This window comes from Panthera onca, chromosome D3, assembly GCF_046562875.1.
Source record: "Panthera onca isolate mPanOnc1 chromosome D3, mPanOnc1 haplotype 2, whole genome shotgun sequence".
NCBI classification, from domain to species: Eukaryota; Metazoa; Chordata; class Mammalia; order Carnivora; family Felidae; genus Panthera; species Panthera onca.
In genome coordinates this window covers 92,649,979-92,668,823 of record NC_138350.1, presented here as the reverse complement: position 1 = coordinate 92,668,823, position 18,845 = coordinate 92,649,979, and the positions used below count along the sequence as shown (strand labels likewise).

Below are 18,845 nucleotides of genomic sequence, written 5' to 3'. Positions count from 1 at the left end.
AAGGAGCCAGGAGAACTTCTCTTTACCTCAGATGTTTCCTCCATCTGACAATCTGGTAGGATTTATTGTCAATCCCCATGTCTGGATAAAACGTGCTACGTTTTCTTAAAAAGTATTCTGGTAAACCCTCGTAATATTCATAAAGCTGTATGTTCTGATGACATAAAATTATCAACTTAGATTTCAAGCATCACTTTAAAAGGATTCATTAAAGTGGGACACTTGTCAGCAAGTGGGTTTGGTTGTAGCTTAACTTGCCTACAAATTCTCTTTCCTGTCACGACCACTAAGGAAAAGGCGGCCTGTGTCACGGCCCCCAGACGAGGCTGCATCTCCCTGCTTCTGACTCAGGAGATCTAGGAGATCCCCGGGGCAGCCTCAGCGCAGGCACAGGTGACGCCCAAGTCTCCAACCCTGAGCCGCTCAGCTGGGCCACGAAAGAAGGCTGTGTGGACACAGAGGGGTCACAGAGTAAGACAGGTGGCTGAGGCAGCAGCTAGAGAAACTGCCTGAATTTCTGTCTCTCAAAACGCGTCCTTGGGACAGAGTGGTAGCCTCTGGGACCCCAGGAGAAGTGCAGGGAGGGCTCCCCTTCCTTTTCTGCTTGAGCTTTTCAAGAAGCAGCTAGAGAGGAAAGAATAGACACAACGAAGACAAAAAGAAGTGGCCCACTTGAGGCTTGGAACAGGAGACGGGTAGAAGGACAAGGTTAACAACAGGTTTTACGAAGCAGCTCGTCACGGTGGTTACACAGCCGGCGTCCCTACACGTGGCTCCAGGAGCACAGATGCCGGTGAACAGGCACGTCTGACCTCCGTGGGGAAGTCACACTCACGTCCCCGGAGCCAGCGGGACACTGCGGGGTGCGGGGCAGGGCCACGGGCCGTGGGGACGAAGGGTTGTGACGTCGCGGATCACGGCCTGCGGCACGCTGGCCGCCCGTCCGCCTCGTTGGGAGGCTGCTGTCAGCCCTGTACGCCCCCGGCCCTCCCGCCCACGACCCGGCACTTCAGAGCGGCCACCGGGGCTCCTGACCGTAGGCCTGAGAAGGCCACACCCTCCTTACTGGTTCCGTCACTAAGCTGACTCCCAGCAGGGGGCTCCTTACCGTTGCTCTGGAGTTGACGAGCCTTCACCGTCAGGTGCGGGTCCTCCGGGGCTTCCCGTCGCGTCCCGCGTCCCGCTCTCCACCGTCTCCGCTGTGGCGACCGCTGGCTTTGGCCTTCCTTCCGCCAGCACGGCGTTCACGCGGGGCTTTCCACCCGGGAAGCTGGAAGCAGCTCCACAAGCGAGCACGCGCCTGTCTCCGCTCGCTCGTGAGGGCGGCGGGCAAGCGCATCCCCGAGCGAGAGGGGAACCGCGCCCCTCCGAACCCAGGAAGCCGAGAGAACCTTCTCTCCACACTGGAGTCACTGCCCCTGACAACCGTCGGCCCACGCGCTGCATTTTCTCCTGCGTCAACCGAGCGCCGCTCTCCTTCCACGGAAGGCACCGGTAGCTCCGCATTTTCTCACCGCAGAGAAACGCAATGGATGACATCCTGGCCCCGTGCCCCCGCCCGAGCGTCTGGCCCCACGGGAACGCGGGGCGCACGACGACGTCCACGTCCGCAGGACTCTCCCGGCAGGGCACGGGCTAGTCCCTTTCCGTGGCTCTCGGCCGCCCCCCCGCCGCTTCGGCCCTGCCCTCCTGGCACCCCTCCTCCGTCAGCCCTTCCCCGCCCGCACCGCGCGGGGTCTCAGGAGGCTCGTCTGGTCTGCCCTGTACGCACGAGGCCCGGACACTCTCATCCGCAGCCACGCCGGGGCAGCCAGCGGTACCAGGCCATCGAGACGCCCCGCTTCTCCCCGAGAAGACGGCCCGTACCCTCCCGGGGCCACCCTCCCCGGAGGAAGCCGCGGGAGTCAGCAGGCAACCCGCCGTGGCCGGGGCCTCCACCCCGGTGCCACGGAGGCCCGTGTCCAGGAGGCTCCCCGAGGGGCCGGGAGGACCGCCGGCTGTCGCGTCGGTCGCGCGCCCTGAGGAGAAAGGTCTCGGTCGCGGGAGGCCGCCGTGGCTTCAGGGCGGTCTGAGTGGCGGCACGACGCAGAGACGGCGCTCACAAGACGCACTTCCAGCTGCGGCGACTCTGCCGTCATGAGCGGCGCGGTCAAATTCCGCCGACCACCGCGTGGGTCGGCGCCCCGCACGCTCGCCGCGCCCAGGGTGGCCCCGGGACTGAGGACGACGAGCAGTGTGCCTCCCTAGAGAGGGACACTTGGGTACACGATCCGACTTGCCTCTGAAGGGCTTCCTTGTTTCCAGCAGCCGTCTCAGAAGTCCAGGCACACGGGGACCTTGTGCACACAGGGTCTAAGAGCGAACGGCACTTTCTGTCCTCCTTTCTTCGGGCATCTGGGTGTCACCACTCAGCATGGGTCCTCCAGCACGGGCCAGCGCTTCCCCTGGAGAAACTACAGCTCTCCTCTTTGCCCACTGCAGCACGCGTATAACGCTGCCTGAAGTTTTCTCTCCTAAACCTGGCACTTAACGCTTCGAAAGACTTAGTAACATACGCAAACGTGGAGATTTTCTTCTTCTTATTCCTTGATTTACGGAAGTGTTTTCACAGCACGTGGCAGCTCTGTGACCCTCAGCGCCCTCACGGAGAAGCGAGCCCCACGCTGACAGGCGCAGCCTTCCGCACGGCGATGTCCCTGCTCTGAAACCAGATGACACCGTTCCCTCTGAGGGCTGTGCGGACTCACGACGTCACGTCCACAGCGCCTGCCGCGTGTCGGCTCTGCACCTCGGCCTCGGCTACCACGGTTACGCTGATTTCCACCGGAAGGGGAGCCCTGAAGGCTGACTTAAGCACCAGAAAGGTGCCAGCCGATGACAGCACGTTTGCTCCACACGTGGGGCTGACAAGTGGCAGGGCAGCGTTTTGAGACCCATTCTGCAAAACGCCAAAGCCACCCTTTGTTTTATAGATACTTTGCATTAACACCAAGGAAACTTAGAAGGCTATTTTTTTAAGAAGGAGGGAGTGGGGAGGAGGAAGAGGAGCAAGAGGAGGAAGAGGAGGGAGGAGGAGGTGGAGGGGGGAAGGAGGAGGAGGGACGGGAGCAGCGGCAGAAGGCCGTGCACACGGGCACTCAGGGGTCCCCGGGCTGCCTGGCGTGGCGGCGTCGGGGAGAGCGCCCCACGGCTGCTTGCACAGTGAGCATCTCGGGACTGACGACGAGGGCTGGGCTGAAGAAGCATGGCACTCGTTCACCCCGCACACTTCACTTGACAGGAAGACAGTAATGTCGGGGGACGTTTACTTAGCAAGACACAGAATCAAGCCACTTGCCCAGGGCCACAGCGCTGGTTGGTGGCAGCACCGACTCTGACCAGTAAACCCTGGGCCAGCTCCTCACCGCAGGCAGCAACGGGAAAGGTCGCCTGACCACCCCCGCGCCAACACCCACGGAAAAGAGCACGTGAGCCAGAACCACAGGCGCGTGGACAGCGAGCTGCGCACGGGGACGGTGGGAGGGGACAGAATGTAAGCCGCGCCAAAGAATAAGGTGCCCAGAGACAGGAATCACGTCAAATGACAGGACAACTTCTAAGATTTTAAAACTTAATATTTAAAATTGAATTTACCCTCAATATTCATCCTAAAAGTAAAGCGATTAAGGAAAAAAACACACCCTACGACCCACACATGCATTATCAGAACACTCTAGTTTTGCTTACTGAAGAAAAAGAGTCACCGTACTTCCCAGAAAACACAAGCATGTATGCATGTGATTCTGTCGATAATTTAATAATTTATTCTCAAATAAATTTAACTCTACTGAGGAATTAAGGACTCTGATTTCTTCAAATTAGTGCAAAGCTGTAATATAATCGACAAGGATAATTCTCCCGGTTATCACAATCAGAATTTATACTAAAATGCTAGTAGCACGACATTTCTCTTTCGCTTTAGTCAATGTGTCACACACAGAGCCATCTGGGAGTCCTGACAAACACAGTGTTCGTCAAGCTCACCAGGACGACTCGTGTGACCCTGGTGGAGTCCAGGGCACTCCAGACCTGAAGCCGTCAGTGCCGCTCTGCTGCACGGCAGACGGGGAGACATTCAGAGGGTCGCGGATGCCTTCCTAATGTTGGAAGGGTTAACTATTTTACTTTATTAATTTACATTTATGTCTTTATTTTGAGAGGGAGAATCCCAAGCAGGCTCCACGCTGTCAGCACAGAGCCCTACGCAGGGCTCGAGCCCACAAACTGTGAGATCGTGACCTGAGCCGAAATCAAGAGTCTGATGCTCAACTGACTGAGCCCCACCCAGGTGCTCCAGAAGGGTTAACTATTTTTTTAAAACAGTATTCAGCTAAAAAAAGAAAAGAAGAAACACATCTTATCCTTTAAAATATCTCCTCAAAGAATTATTTCACTTCTGTTGCTTTGTAATAAAAATTCCTACAAAAGTTAACTTTTTCTAATACTCACAAAGCAAGGTATGAATCCACGAAGAGTGGTTTCTTTTTGTTCTACTTAGACACACCTCCAATTATATTTCAAATAAAAATGAGTAAAATGCACAGTTAGCATGAACTTCTCATAAAGTAGGCATCAGCACATACAACATGTATTATCCAAACAACAGCTAACAATTCAAACTTTTTGTTACAATCTAACTTACACACACATGCTGACTACATAAATAATAATTTTAGGAATATAACAAATACAATCAATTTAGAAATATAATCAAGCAGTCTTTAAAACTAAAATCTGATTTTCAATATGCTTCTTATGCGATGAAAGTAACTTAAATAAAACAAGTTTAACCATGCCATACTATCAAATTAAATACTATAACATGTTAATATAGATTCTTTTATTTTAAAAATGAACCATCGAGACAAAAAATTAAAACAAATTATAAAATAAATTGAAGAGACCCACAATTAACCATCAAATTACAGGCAAATTATATGTCCAATAGAGAAAACTTAAGAGACATAAACGACTCTGATTAAGCAAGAAAAGACACTGTCGGAAGCTGTTCAGTTTGAGCATGCTGTGACACAAATACAGAGAGTTCACATCTGAAATCACCACCATCTCTGGAAGTCTGTTTTTACGGTATATATTAAGCTCAAGCAAACAAGCTCTTCGGAAGCGCAGCACTTTCTTACTGAAAGGGAAAATCAAGTCATTAAAGCAGCCGCTCCTTAATCTAGCCTACCTTATTTTTTGGATTGGATGTGTTCATTACACTTCGAGTCTCTTTTCCCGTATAAATGACAACACCTATTACAGTACCTGCAAAAACACGAGAGCGGTCCTTACCGAGAGGCCTCAGAGTGAGCACAGAGAACACTTTCTAATCAACGGTCTTGATGGAAAATATTATTCACTACTTAATTTTATATAAGCTTACCCAACAGCATATTTGACTGGGCTAGTTCAGGAAAGTCTAGTCTCAACTTCAAAATAAACTCCATTCAACATACAACTCAAACGATTCCTCAAGCAACGCCTACGCACATTAGAAAATGCACGACTATGCTTTTTCCCGTCAAGGGAAAGGGTGGCCCCTCATCCGTTCCCATCTACCGGTGCTGGAGGTACGTGAGGAGAGGCTGCGTCCCGGGACCCGCGCCCCCGGATGGCACCGGCTGAGCCACCTTCCCCGCATGAGGGGCTCGGGCAGGACCGCGAGTCAGAGCCTCTGCTGACGCTCCAGCACAGATACAATTAAAGCAGTGAGAGACAATTACACACAGATTATTTGATTTTGAACGCGGATATCGTTAGTCTTTTTTATTCATGTCCCCCGGAGGTGTGGTTTCCTAAGCGCACGCGATCATTTTGTGGCCTGTCAAGCGTGAGGCAGAAGAATGAAGAAACACCCCTGGAACAGCCCCCGAAAGGCTCAGAGGCACTCGCCTCCGCAACGTCAAACGAAAGCCCTTTCGAGTCTGTTTCTAAACTGCAGCCGGGCATCATTTACATTCCCGGTTTTCTGGTTTTCGTACGTTTTGGCGGTGAGAAGTGATTAAGGTGAGGGGACGGTCACGTCTGCAGCTGCCGAGCAGGACTCACGGAGACGACGGTGATACAAAAACTCTGTGACGTCACGCTACTGTAACGTGTGAAATGTCGCGGGTCATCAGGACCCACGGAGGGCACGTGATCTTAGTGAGCCCCTGGGTGCACGCGAACAGAAAGCTGCAAGTTACTCGCGCGACCCTGCGACCGGTCTCCTCCGCAGAGCGCTCAGGGAGGCGGGAGATGGCACAGGACCTCAGCGGTCGTATCTGCAGAGGTTACACATTTTTATTTGAAAATAAGCATCCCCCCGCCCCCGCTCTTAACTGTGTGCCATCCGGAAAGCTGTGAGGCTTGAATTTACCGTGTCCCGAAAACAGAGTGACCCCCGTGCAGCATGAAGGCTGGCCCAAACTGCACACAGGCTACCTTCCCGCGGTATTACCCAGACACGCTTCGGACAGCAGCCCTGTACGGAGCGCGTGGGGGACACAGCACATACACAGTGCGACCGGACCGGAAGGGACTTTCAAAACCAACACATCAGACGTTCTTTAGTCGGTGAACCAAAGGCTCAATCTAACCGGATCAGGATTTTCTCCCTTTTTTGCCCATCAAGTTTAACTTAACCAAAATATGAAAGTGTCTAATGTCACAGGGCACCTGGGTGGCTCAGTCGGTTAAGCGTCCGACTTCAGCTCAAGTCATGCTCTCACATTTGGTGGGTTCAAGTCCCGGGTCGGGCTCTGTGCTGACAGATCAGAGCCTGGAACCTGCTTCGGATTGTTTGTCTCCCTTTCTCTCTACCCCTTCCCTGCTCGTGCTCTGTCTCTGTCTCTCTCAAAAATAAATACACATTAAAAAAAAAATTTTTTTAAGAAAAAATAAAAAAATGAAAGTATCTACTGTTAAATAAGCTAATGTTAAAAAAGCAAAACAAAAAAACAACAAGACAAACTACAAAATTATTTTTAATATTAGCAGAACAAACAAGTCTCAGGACAAAAAAATTAATCAGGCTACAAAACCTGTCCTAAAATCCAGACAAATTATTAGCAATGTTCACTCTAGGCTGGCATCACAATTAAAAGCATCAAAATAGGAGAAATAGTGAAAGCTAACAAGAAACAATTCACTCAGATTTACACAGATACCATACAGAATCGGACACACACAGCCCTCGTACAAAATCAGACACACACAGCTATCGCACAGAATCGGACACACACAGCTATCGCACAGAATCGGACATGCCCAGGCATCGCACAGAATCGCACACACACAGCCCTCGTACAAAATCAGACACACACAGCTATCGCGCAGAATCGGACACGCCCAGGCATCGTACAGAACCGGACACACACAGCTCTCGTACAAAATCAGACACACAGAGCTATCGCACAGAATCGGACACACACAGCTATTGCACAGAATCGGACATGCCCAGGCATCGCACAGAATCGGACACACACAGCCCTCGTACAAAATCAGACACACACAGCTATCGCGCAGAATCGGACACACCCAGGCATCGTACAGAACCGGACACACACAGCCCTCGTACAAAATCAGACACACACAGCTATCGCACAGAATCGGACACACACAGCTATCGCACAGAATCGGACATGCCCAGGCATCGCACAGAATCGGACACACACAGCCCTCGTACAAAATCAGACACACACAGCTATCGCGCAGAATCGGACACACACAGCTATCGCACAGAATCGGACACGCCCAGGCATCGCACAGAATCGGACACACACAGGCATCGTACAGAATCGGACACACACAGCTCTCGTACAAAATCAGACACACACAGCTATCGCACAGAATCGGACACACACAGCTATCGCACAGAATCGGACATGCCCAGGCATCGCACAGAATCGGACACACACAGGCATCGTACAGAATCGGACACACACAGCTCTCGTACAAAATCAGACACACACAGCTATCGCACAGAATTGGACACACACAGCTATCGCACAGAATCGGACATGCCCAGGCATCGCACAGAATCGCACACACACAGCCCTCGTACAAAATCAGACACACACAGCTATCGCGCAGAATCGGACACGCCCAGGCATCGTACAGAATCGGACACACACAGCTCTCGTACAAAATCAGACACACACAGCTATCGCACAGAATCGGACACACACAGCTATCACACAGAATCGGACATGCCCAGGCATCGCACAGAATCGGACACACACAGCCCTCGTACAAAATCAGACACACACAGCTATCGCGCAGAATCGGACACGCCCAGGCATCTTACAGAACCGGACACACACAGCTCTCGTACAAAATCAGACACACACAGCTATCGCACAGAATCGGACACACACAGCTATCGCACAGAATCGGACATGCCCAGGCATCGCACAGAATCGGACACACACAGCCCTCGTACAAAATCAGACACACACAGCTATCGCGCAGAATCGGACACGCCCAGGCATCGTACAGAACCGGACACACACAGCTCTCGTACAAAATCAGACACACAGAGCTATCGCACAGAATCGGACACACACAGCTATCGCACAGAATCGGACATGCCCAGGCATCGCACAGAATCGGACACACACAGCCCTCGTACAAAATCAGACACACACAGCTATCGCACAGAATCGGACACACACAGCTATCGCACAGAATCGGACACACCCAGGCATTGTACAGAACCGGACACACACAGCCCTCGTACAAAATCAGACACACACAGCTATCGCACAGAATCGGACACACACAGCTATCGCACAGAATCGGACACGCCCAGGCATCGCACAGAATCGGACACACACAGCCCTCGTACAAAATCAGACACACACAGCTATCGCACAGAATCGGACACACACAGCTATCGCACAGAATCGGACACGCCCAGGCATCGCACAGAATCGGACACACACAGGCATCGTACAGAATCGGACACACACAGCCCTCGTACAAAATCAGACACACACAGCTATCGCACAGAATCGGACACACACAGCTATCGCACAGAATCGGACATGCCCAGGCATCGCACAGAATCGGACACACACAGGCATCGTACAGAATCGGACACACACAGCTCTCGTACAAAATCAGACACACACAGCTATCGCACAGAATCGGACACGCCCAGGCATCGCACAGAATCGGACACACACAGGCATCGTACAGAATCGGACACACACAGCCCTCGTACAAAATCAGACACACACAGCCATCGCACAGAATCGGACACACACAGCTATCGCACAGAATCGGACATGCCCAGGCATCGCACAGAATAGGACACACACAGACATCGTACAGAATCGGACACACACAGCTCTCGTACAAAATCAGACACACACAGCTATCGCACAGAATCGGACACACACAGCTATCGCACAGAATCGGACATGCCCAGGCATCGCACAGAATCGGACACACACAGGCATCGTACAGAATCGGACACACACAGCTCTCGTACAAAATCAGACACACACAGCTATCGCACAGAATTGGACACACACAGCTATCGCACAGAATCGGACATGCCCAGGCATCGCACAGAATCGCACACACACAGCCCTCGTACAAAATCAGACACACACAGCTATCGCGCAGAATCGGACACGCCCAGGCATCGTACAGAATCGGACACACACAGCTCTCGTACAAAATCAGACACACACAGCTATCGCACAGAATCGGACACACACAGCTATCACACAGAATCGGACATGCCCAGGCATCGCACAGAATCGGACACACACAGCCCTCGTACAAAATCAGACACACACAGCTATCGCGCAGAATCGGACACGCCCAGGCATCTTACAGAACCGGACACACACAGCTCTCGTACAAAATCAGACACACACAGCTATCGCACAGAATCGGACACACACAGCTATCGCACAGAATCGGACATGCCCAGGCATCGCACAGAATCGGACACACACAGCCCTCGTACAAAATCAGACACACACAGCTATCGCGCAGAATCGGACACGCCCAGGCATCGTACAGAACCGGACACACACAGCTCTCGTACAAAATCAGACACACAGAGCTATCGCACAGAATCGGACACACACAGCTATCGCACAGAATCGGACATGCCCAGGCATCGCACAGAATCGGACACACACAGCCCTCGTACAAAATCAGACACACACAGCTATCGCACAGAATCGGACACACACAGCTATCGCACAGAATCGGACACACCCAGGCATTGTACAGAACCGGACACACACAGCCCTCGTACAAAATCAGACACACACAGCTATCGCACAGAATCGGACACACACAGCTATCGCACAGAATCGGACACGCCCAGGCATCGCACAGAATCGGACACACACAGCCCTCGTACAAAATCAGACACACACAGCTATCGCACAGAATCGGACACACACAGCTATCGCACAGAATCGGACACGCCCAGGCATCGCACAGAATCGGACACACACAGGCATCGTACAGAATCGGACACACACAGCCCTCGTACAAAATCAGACACACACAGCTATCGCACAGAATCGGACACACACAGCTATCGCACAGAATCGGACATGCCCAGGCATCGCACAGAATCGGACACACACAGGCATCGTACAGAATCGGACACACACAGCTCTCGTACAAAATCAGACACACACAGCTATCGCACAGAATCGGACACGCCCAGGCATCGCACAGAATCGGACACACACAGGCATCGTACAGAATCGGACACACACAGCCCTCGTACAAAATCAGACACACACAGCCATCGCACAGAATCGGACACACACAGCTATCGCACAGAATCGGACATGCCCAGGCATCGCACAGAATAGGACACACACAGACATCGTACAGAATCGGACACACACAGCTCTCGTACAAAATCAGACACACACAGCTATCGCACAGAATCGGACACGCCCAGGCATCGCACAGAATCGGACACACACAGCCCTCATACAAAATCAGACACACACAGCCATCGCGCAGAATCAGTCTGCGGGCCACATCCCCCACATGTGGTGAGTATTTAACAGAGTTCTCGTGTAATTTTACTTGCATCATCTACTCAAGTCTGGTGAAGGCTCTCATGTGTGTTACCTCATTTCATGCTCAACAGAAATGAGTCCTCCGTGTGGAGTGCATTTTCTTCGGAGCCTGTCATGCGCTCTGACTGCTAACGTCACTCAAATCAGCACGAAGTATTTGGAAGACTCTCCACTCTCGCTGACAAATGGCACCTAGTTAAGGACCGGTATGGGCTAAGAGGTCGCATACGCCCTGTATACGCGGCAACAGTGTGCATGTAGGGAAGGGGATATCACGAGACCAGGGAGGGGACACGACAGAGCACAGCCGTCAGAAAGTCTGACGAAGATCCCATGTCGTAGAGACAGACGGACCCAGAGAGCCACTGTGCACTATCAGTTAGGAACCTGCCGGGTCGGCACCCGTCTCCACAAACCCCCGAGCACGGGCTGCCCATCCGCTACAGCGATTCCGCGTGCCCAGGACGGTGGGGACGGCAAAGACTCCGGCCAGCGGCTGAGGGTGCTGGTGACCCAGGTGCCAGACCCCACCCGGATGCACACGGAGAGACCGAGGCCGGGGACGCGGCTGCTGCTGTGCCCCGCACCAGGTCTGGGCTCCACCAGCTGTGCGCACAGTCGGGGGGTGGGGATCGGATGGGCCGGAAGGGAGGGCAGAGCTGCCTCCCCCACCTCCTAGCTGCCAAGACCGCCCGCCCCATGACACGCAAGGTTTGAGAAGCAGCAACTCCCAGCCCTTGTTGGGAGCGATGAACTGCGTGCTGGCGTGTCCCTGCGGCCCCCCCCCCCCCCCCGCTGTAGCAGTGCTTCACCACCACGCTGTCGTGTGCACCCACACCAGAGCTCTCCGGGTCGGGTCCCTCCAGTGGACCCTAGGGGACAGCTTCTCCTGCCACCTCTAATCCACCAACCTCTCTGCAGCAGGAGCCTCACAAACTATGCATGCTAAAGGGACAGGTTTGATTTTCAAATTTCTGATCCGTCATGAGGACTAGTTTTAGAAAATGCCGTGCCGTGCCCAAAATTACCAAGAAAAATGAAACAACCAAAAACCAGAAACAATATATATGTACAAATTCTTTTGACACTGAATTACTTCATATCCAAAGGGGTCACCCTGGACCCCCGTCTGCACACACACCCATCGGCCCTGTCCGGCGGGGGGGGGGGGGGGGTCACCCTGGACCCCTGTCTAAGCACACACTCTGCAGCCCTGCCCTTGCAGGGGGGGTCACCCAGGACCCCCATCTGCACACACGCCCAGCAGCCCTGCCCTGGGGGGAGGGGGGGGCCGTCACCCTGGACCCCTGTCTAAGCACACACTCTGCAGCCCTGCCCTTGCAGGGGGGGTCACCCAGGACCCCCATCTGCACACACGCCCAGCAGCCCTGCCCTGGGGGGAGGGGGGGGCCGGTCATCCAGGACCCCATCTGCACACACGCCCAGCAGCCCTGCTCTGGTGGGGGGGGGGGTCACCTCAGACCTCCGTCTGCACACACGCCCAGCAGCCCTGCCCTGGGTGGGGGGGGGGGGGGGTGGTCATCCAGGACCCCAACTGCACACACGCCCAGCAGCCCTGCCCTGGGGGGGGGGGGGGGGGCGGTCATCCAGGACCCCAAGTGCACACACGCCCAGCAGCCCTGCCCCAGACGCACATCTCTGCTTCCAGGCTCTTGGCAGTTAAGTGTGCTCAACCCTGGCTACCACGGCCGCTCTCTGGGACATGACTCTGCTCTGGAGAACGTTCACGAATCCTACAAGGGGAAGAAGAGGGCGGCACCATGAGCATCTGTGTCTGCCCCTCTTGTGGGACCCTCAGCCCTCGGGTCCTCTGTGTTGTTAACTCGAGTCCTCGACCCCACGCATCAGAACCCCAGGGCCGGGAGGAAGGTCTGTGTTCACTTCACAAAGGAGGCAACCTGAATCCCGTTGACACATAACATTTAAAAAAATAAGATTAAAAAAATTCCAATCTTTCCTTCTCAACCTGTAATCAAGTATAAAGAAGACACGAGCCCTTAATTGCTCACATTTTTAAGGTTTTTAACTAAGGTAAGGATGTCTTAAAATACTTCAAATTAATGAAAACAGTTTGCATTTTTTAAATGTCCAAACACAAATTAAAATTAGATGTGTCTTATTTAAATTTTTCTGAATGGATGGTTTTAGAGCGACAGAAATACTTTCTTGGAAGACAAAATAACCCTGGGCAAACTGAAGTCTGCACATCATGGGGCAAGAAACGGTTCTCAGGACGGCAAGCGTATCTGATGCCTACTTCGTGCACCGCCAGGGTGCACAAGCAGGGGCCACCGGTGAAAGGTCACCTGGAGAGAGGGCAGGAAGGCGGGTACAGGGAACGAGCCTTCCGGTCGGGTGCTTCTCTGTCTGTGGGGAGACAGGCCACAGTCCAATACGCAGGGAACACAGGATCAAATAAAATGAACGGTTTAAAAAGAGTGTCTTCAATATGACGGGAACAAAACAGAACGTAACTCTAGACAGAGAAAATGTAAAATCTGTGACCGACGTTAGCTAACGTGTGGTATGTTGTAAATATTTGTCTACAAACTATAAAATGCTACGGGCTGAAGGGTGACCGCTGTGGAGGACAGCCACCTGGATTCAAATCCTGACCCTGCGACAGCCCGGCCGAGTGACCACGCTAACGTGGGCCTCTCTGAGCCACAGTCCGTGGCCCGTGCAGCGAGACGAACAAGGTGAGGCTCGGTGATCCTCGGGGGTCAGTGAGGTGAACAGGAAGAAACAGCCACGCGGAGGAAGCGTGAGCACAGGATTCGGAGATCTCTCCTGGTGACGGTGCCCCCTCCACGGTGACTCCAGGGGCACCGTGAGTCTCCCCTCCCCGAGGCCTACACGGCCCGAGACCTGGCCTGCGCCCCCTGAGGCTCTCCTGCGCGTGCTATCCTTACTTCCTCTTTCTCTTTATTTTGAGAAAATTTTTAAAATCCATCAGTATGAAAATCCTGAAACACCTCATGGAATTTCTATGAAAATTGTCCTGTAAGCCGTCACCCTTTCTCTGGGACATGTAAGGCAGTGTATAGCGAAGTCCCCGTTGACCCTCCATTCCCTAAAAGGTGAACACGTACCCACACGGGCCCTCGCGCACACGCGCACAGAACCGCCCTGCGTGTGTGGCCGTCTCTTCTCCGTGCGCCAGGCACGCGGACATCACCCTCTTCGGCCCACGGGGCACCAGGCGCTCAAGCGGCTGCGGGTGCGACAAGAATCCTCCCACACCTTTCCGCCCCCTCGTCCGGTGCACCTGTCTATTCCTCAATCTAAGCCCCCCCCCTGCTCTCACCAGGTAAGGACTGAGGCGTCTATGATTTCGGGGCGCCCTCTCCTTCCCTGGGGCACTTCACACAGCTTGACGTGGCAGCCTCGCTTTAGCAGAGTCTCTCTTCCTTGCCCGTGAGCGCCCGAGGCCAGGACCCGTAAGCACTCCGCCCCACGCTGCATCACCAGCGCCCGGCCCGGAGAAGGATTCTTACAAAACCACCAGAAGAGCGACTGAGCTCCCAGACAGGAGGGCGGCCAGGGTCGGGCCACAGGTAAGACACACAGCCCTCCCCTGATCGCGTCCTGGCCTCCCACCCCTACCAGCATCCTTCAGGCTTCCTGCTTCTCAGATTCGGTCCCACTTACCACTGGCAAGTCGACTACTTTTCTGGAAAGCTGATCATCATTTAGATTTCAATACTCCAGAGATCTTCACTTTCCGAAACGTAAATTTAGGTGACCTTCCTGTTCAGCCACTAGGAGTACTCCAACATCCTCCAATTTCACTCAAAAAAAGTGAAGGACCTTTACCCTGGCCCCCAAAGGCCCAACATGAACTACATCCCAAGGTCCCCCCTGCCTCATCTAATACTTTCCTCCCCGAAAGACAACCCACCACAGTGGCCTCCTATGAATTCTGCGGATGACTGAGGAGGAGTTGGAAGATCCCTCAAAGGCCACCATGCGCCCCGGGCCCTGCCCCGCCGCCTCTCGGTAAGGACCACGCGCCCCGGGGACACCGACAGGCTTGCCAAAGAGAGTCCTCACGGCCAGCAGAGCGCCCCTGCCCCGAGGCACGGAGAGCAGGCACACTGCTCGCGGCGGCTCTGGGCCCTGCCCCTCAGAGTGAACGTGCCAGGTGGCACACGGGCCACAGCCAGCGCTGGCCTGGGACGCACAGCCCCAGGGCCTGCCCCCGGCCCCCAGAGCATGTTGTTACGGTCCCCGTGTGGGACAGGCACTTCCAGAGACACTGCGCAGAATCTCCCTTGTGTGAGCGTCCACGCTAACGTAAGAGCTTACTTCTTACCTGACGCCACAATGGTGTTCGCCCACAGTGTATTTTCTATGCTGAGACTTTCGTGAATGGGCGGGTCACTGTCTTCCTGTTCGGATAGAAAAGGAAGAAAATGGCAAGTTAGCGACTTTTTTACGTTAGATATCCACAGTGATAAACCCGAGTGCACAAGCCGGCGCACTTACTGAGCGCTGGGACGCACTGCAAAATAAAGTGAACAACGAGGGACTTTAGACAGGGGATCCTGGGAAGACGGCAGAGCAGGGGCCCCGGGAATCTCTCCCCCCCAGATGACAACAGCAGGGGCGGAACCTGTGTGATGGGGCTGCTTTGGAACTGTGGACTCTGCCCGAGGCCTGCCACGTGTCCAGGAGAAGTAGTCGATTTTGGTCCATTCCAGCTCGCAGCACAGCAGCACCTGCCCGTCCCGCGCCCCAGCCATGTGGCAGGCAGCCGGGCACGTGTTTCTGGAGCAGCCCACAGAAGCCAGGTGGACGAAAAGGACCCTGTCCCCCAAACGCCAGGAGGCCACGCTCTGACCACACAGGTGCGGACTCAGAGGCTGTCGGCCATTGCTGTCACCCCTCCAGCTCCAGCTCGAGTGACTTCAAGGGGATAAGTGCCCTCTTATCCCCCTTTTGTTTTCCACTTTTCCCCTTTTGGGAGCCACACGTTAAAGACTAGGACATTCCAGAACAACTGCACACATGGGGGAAAAAAACCAGCAAGTGACCGTGCAGGCCCAGGGAAAGGCTCGGAAAAGACCTGAGAAGACATTAAATGTAGGCCGACCCCCGGCACAGAGACAGTCTGTAATAATTAAAATAAACCAATAAATATAATGACTAAAAACCCAGCAAAACCTGAGGGAGAGATTTTGCCTTCTAGAGTTACCACATTACTATCTTAAAAAAAACAGTTTCAACAATAGCAAGGCATTAAAAAACATAAATAAAACAACTCAGAAAATGACAGCTGATTAAAAGAAAAATTACAAATCAAGAGAAACTATCCCTGAGAAAGACCTGATGTCAGATACACTAGACAAAGACTTTAAAAGAAAAGTACTGAATAGGTTCCAAGAAATGAAGATGTGGAGAAAGCCAAGAAAACAATGTGTGAACAAAATGTAAATTATCGACAGAGATAGGAAACCCCAAAAGAAACCAAAAGACACCTAAGAGCTGAAAAGTCCAATGACTGAAATGACAGTTTCCCTGAAGATTCACGGCAGATGTGATGAGGCAGGGGGGTCAGCAAACCCGAAAACAGAGCAACGGAAAGGACCGAGTTTGAGAAAGAGAATGAAAACACGTTGAGGAAAATTAACAGGCCTGACGGACTGTGGGGCACCAGGGACCAAACCCATAAACGGATCGTGGGATCCTGAAAGGGGAGGACGCGGTGAAAAGGGCAGAGAACACATGTGAAGAAACAATGGGTGAAAACACGCCGAATCTGCTGGAAGACGGGAATGTAAACACTGCAGAAGTTCAACCACATCCAAGCAAGATGAACTCAAAGAAACCCACAGAGACACGTTGGAACTTTGTCTTCTAAAAGACAAAGACAGAGAGAGAATCTTGCAAGCAGTTTAAAAAAAAAAGCGGCAGCAGCAGCAAACCATCACACACAAGGGGCCCCCGATAAGGTTATGTGCAGATTTTTCATTAGAAATTTGGGGGGCCAGAAGGCAGTGTGCTGACTGATTCAAAGTGCTCGAAAACAGCCACAGCCACACGCACGCACACTCACGCACACGTCGGCCAAGAATCCTAGATCCAGCAAATCTGTCCTTCAAACGTGAGGGCGACATCAACACCTTCCCAGACAAACAAAAGCTAAGACGGCGTGTGAGCGCTGGACCTCTCCCGCAAGACCTGTGCCGGGCGGTCCTGCAGGGAAGGGACGGGACGCCGTGACTGGAACATACACGGAGAAGTAACACCCCAATAAAGACAAATAGGCAATTATAAGAGCAAGTGTTATCATAACGTGCTTGGTAGCTGCCCTTTTTGTTCTCTATGCGATTGAGGAAACTCATACACAAAAGCTAGTATTGTCACTTTGGTCTGTACTTCCAAATCTTGTTTTCTGCATTACTTAAGAGGCTGGTGTTAGGAGAATTATTAGCTTATGTTTTTAGGCACAGAACACATAAAGAGGTAATTGTGTGACATCAGCAAACACAAGGGAGGGGAAGGAGCCATACAGAAGCAGAGCCTCGGTATGCTATTGAACGTAAGTTGGTACAAATTCAAATTGGAGTATTATATCTTTTAGGATGCTAAATGTAATCCCCATGGTAACCGCAAAGAAAACAGCTACAGAATATACACAAAAGGAAATGAGAAATTTAAACGTTTCACTACAAAAACCAACTAAATACAATAGAAGACAGTAATGTAGGAAATGAGGGACAAAAAACCTACAAGGCATTTGGAAAAAAAATGAACAATGACAGAAGGAAGTCCCTTCTTTTCAGTAATTACTTCAAATATCAATGGATTAAACTCAACAATCAAAAGACAGAGATTGGCACAATGGATAAAAACACATGATCCAACTCTATGCTATCTACATGCGGAGGCTCACTTTACATCCAAAGACACAATGAGGTTGCAAGTGAAAAGTATGAGAAACATATTCTATGCAAATAGTAAGCAAAGTAAGCAGATGCGGCCACAGGAATATCAGACAAAATAAATATTAAATCAAAAAAGGTTACAAGAGACATTTTATATTATTAAATGTTCAATAGGGCAGGAAAATTATAAACTGTGCATCTAACAAAAACTATAAAAATACATGAAGCAAAAACTGACAGAATTTAAGAGTACTGAAACAGACAGCTCAGCAGTAATAGTTAGAGACCCCAGTACCCACTCACAATTATGGCCCCAGTATCCCATTCACAATTGTGGCCCCAGTATCCCACTCACAATTATGGCTGGAACCATCAGACACAGGTAAGTAAATAGAAAACTCAGCACAATAAACCAACTAGATCTAACAGACATACAGAACACTCCACCCAGAATAGCAAACACATTCTTCTCAAGTGAACACGGACATTTCCCAGGACAGACCTTATGTTACAAATGAAGTCTCAACGGATCATCATACGAAGTATCTACTCCAACCACGATGAGATAAAGTTAGAAATCAGTAACAGAAAATTCACAAAATTGTGGAAATTAAACACTTTTAAACAACTAATGAATTAAGAAGAAATCACAAAGGAAATTAAGAGATGCTCAGACACAAATGATACTGAAAGTACAACTTACAAAAACTTACGAAGTGCAACGTAAGTGGTGCTAAGGGGGAAACTGACAGCGATAAACGCTTATATTAAAAAAGAGGAAGCTCTCAAATCGATGACCTCACTTTACAATTATGGGACTAGAAAAAGAATAAACTAATCCCAA

The 18,845-nt window shown here is 51.9% G+C and overlaps 1 protein-coding gene across 10 annotated transcripts in view; it reads right to left on the bottom strand.

Annotated features, from left to right (window-relative positions):
* ATP9B (ATPase phospholipid transporting 9B) overlaps positions 1-18,845 on the bottom strand; it is a 254,753-nt gene that overhangs the window by 114,487 nt on the left and 121,421 nt on the right. For all 10 annotated transcript variants that reach the window (XM_060611871.3, XM_060611868.3, XM_078435112.2 and 7 more), the window contains 2 exons: positions 15,427-15,502; positions 5,231-5,307 (listed from right to left, as the gene is read on the bottom strand). In XM_060611871.3, coding sequence (XP_060467854.1) covers positions 5,231-5,307; positions 15,427-15,502 — 153 coding nt within the window. The remainder of the gene's footprint in view (positions 1-5,230; positions 5,308-15,426; positions 15,503-18,845) is intronic.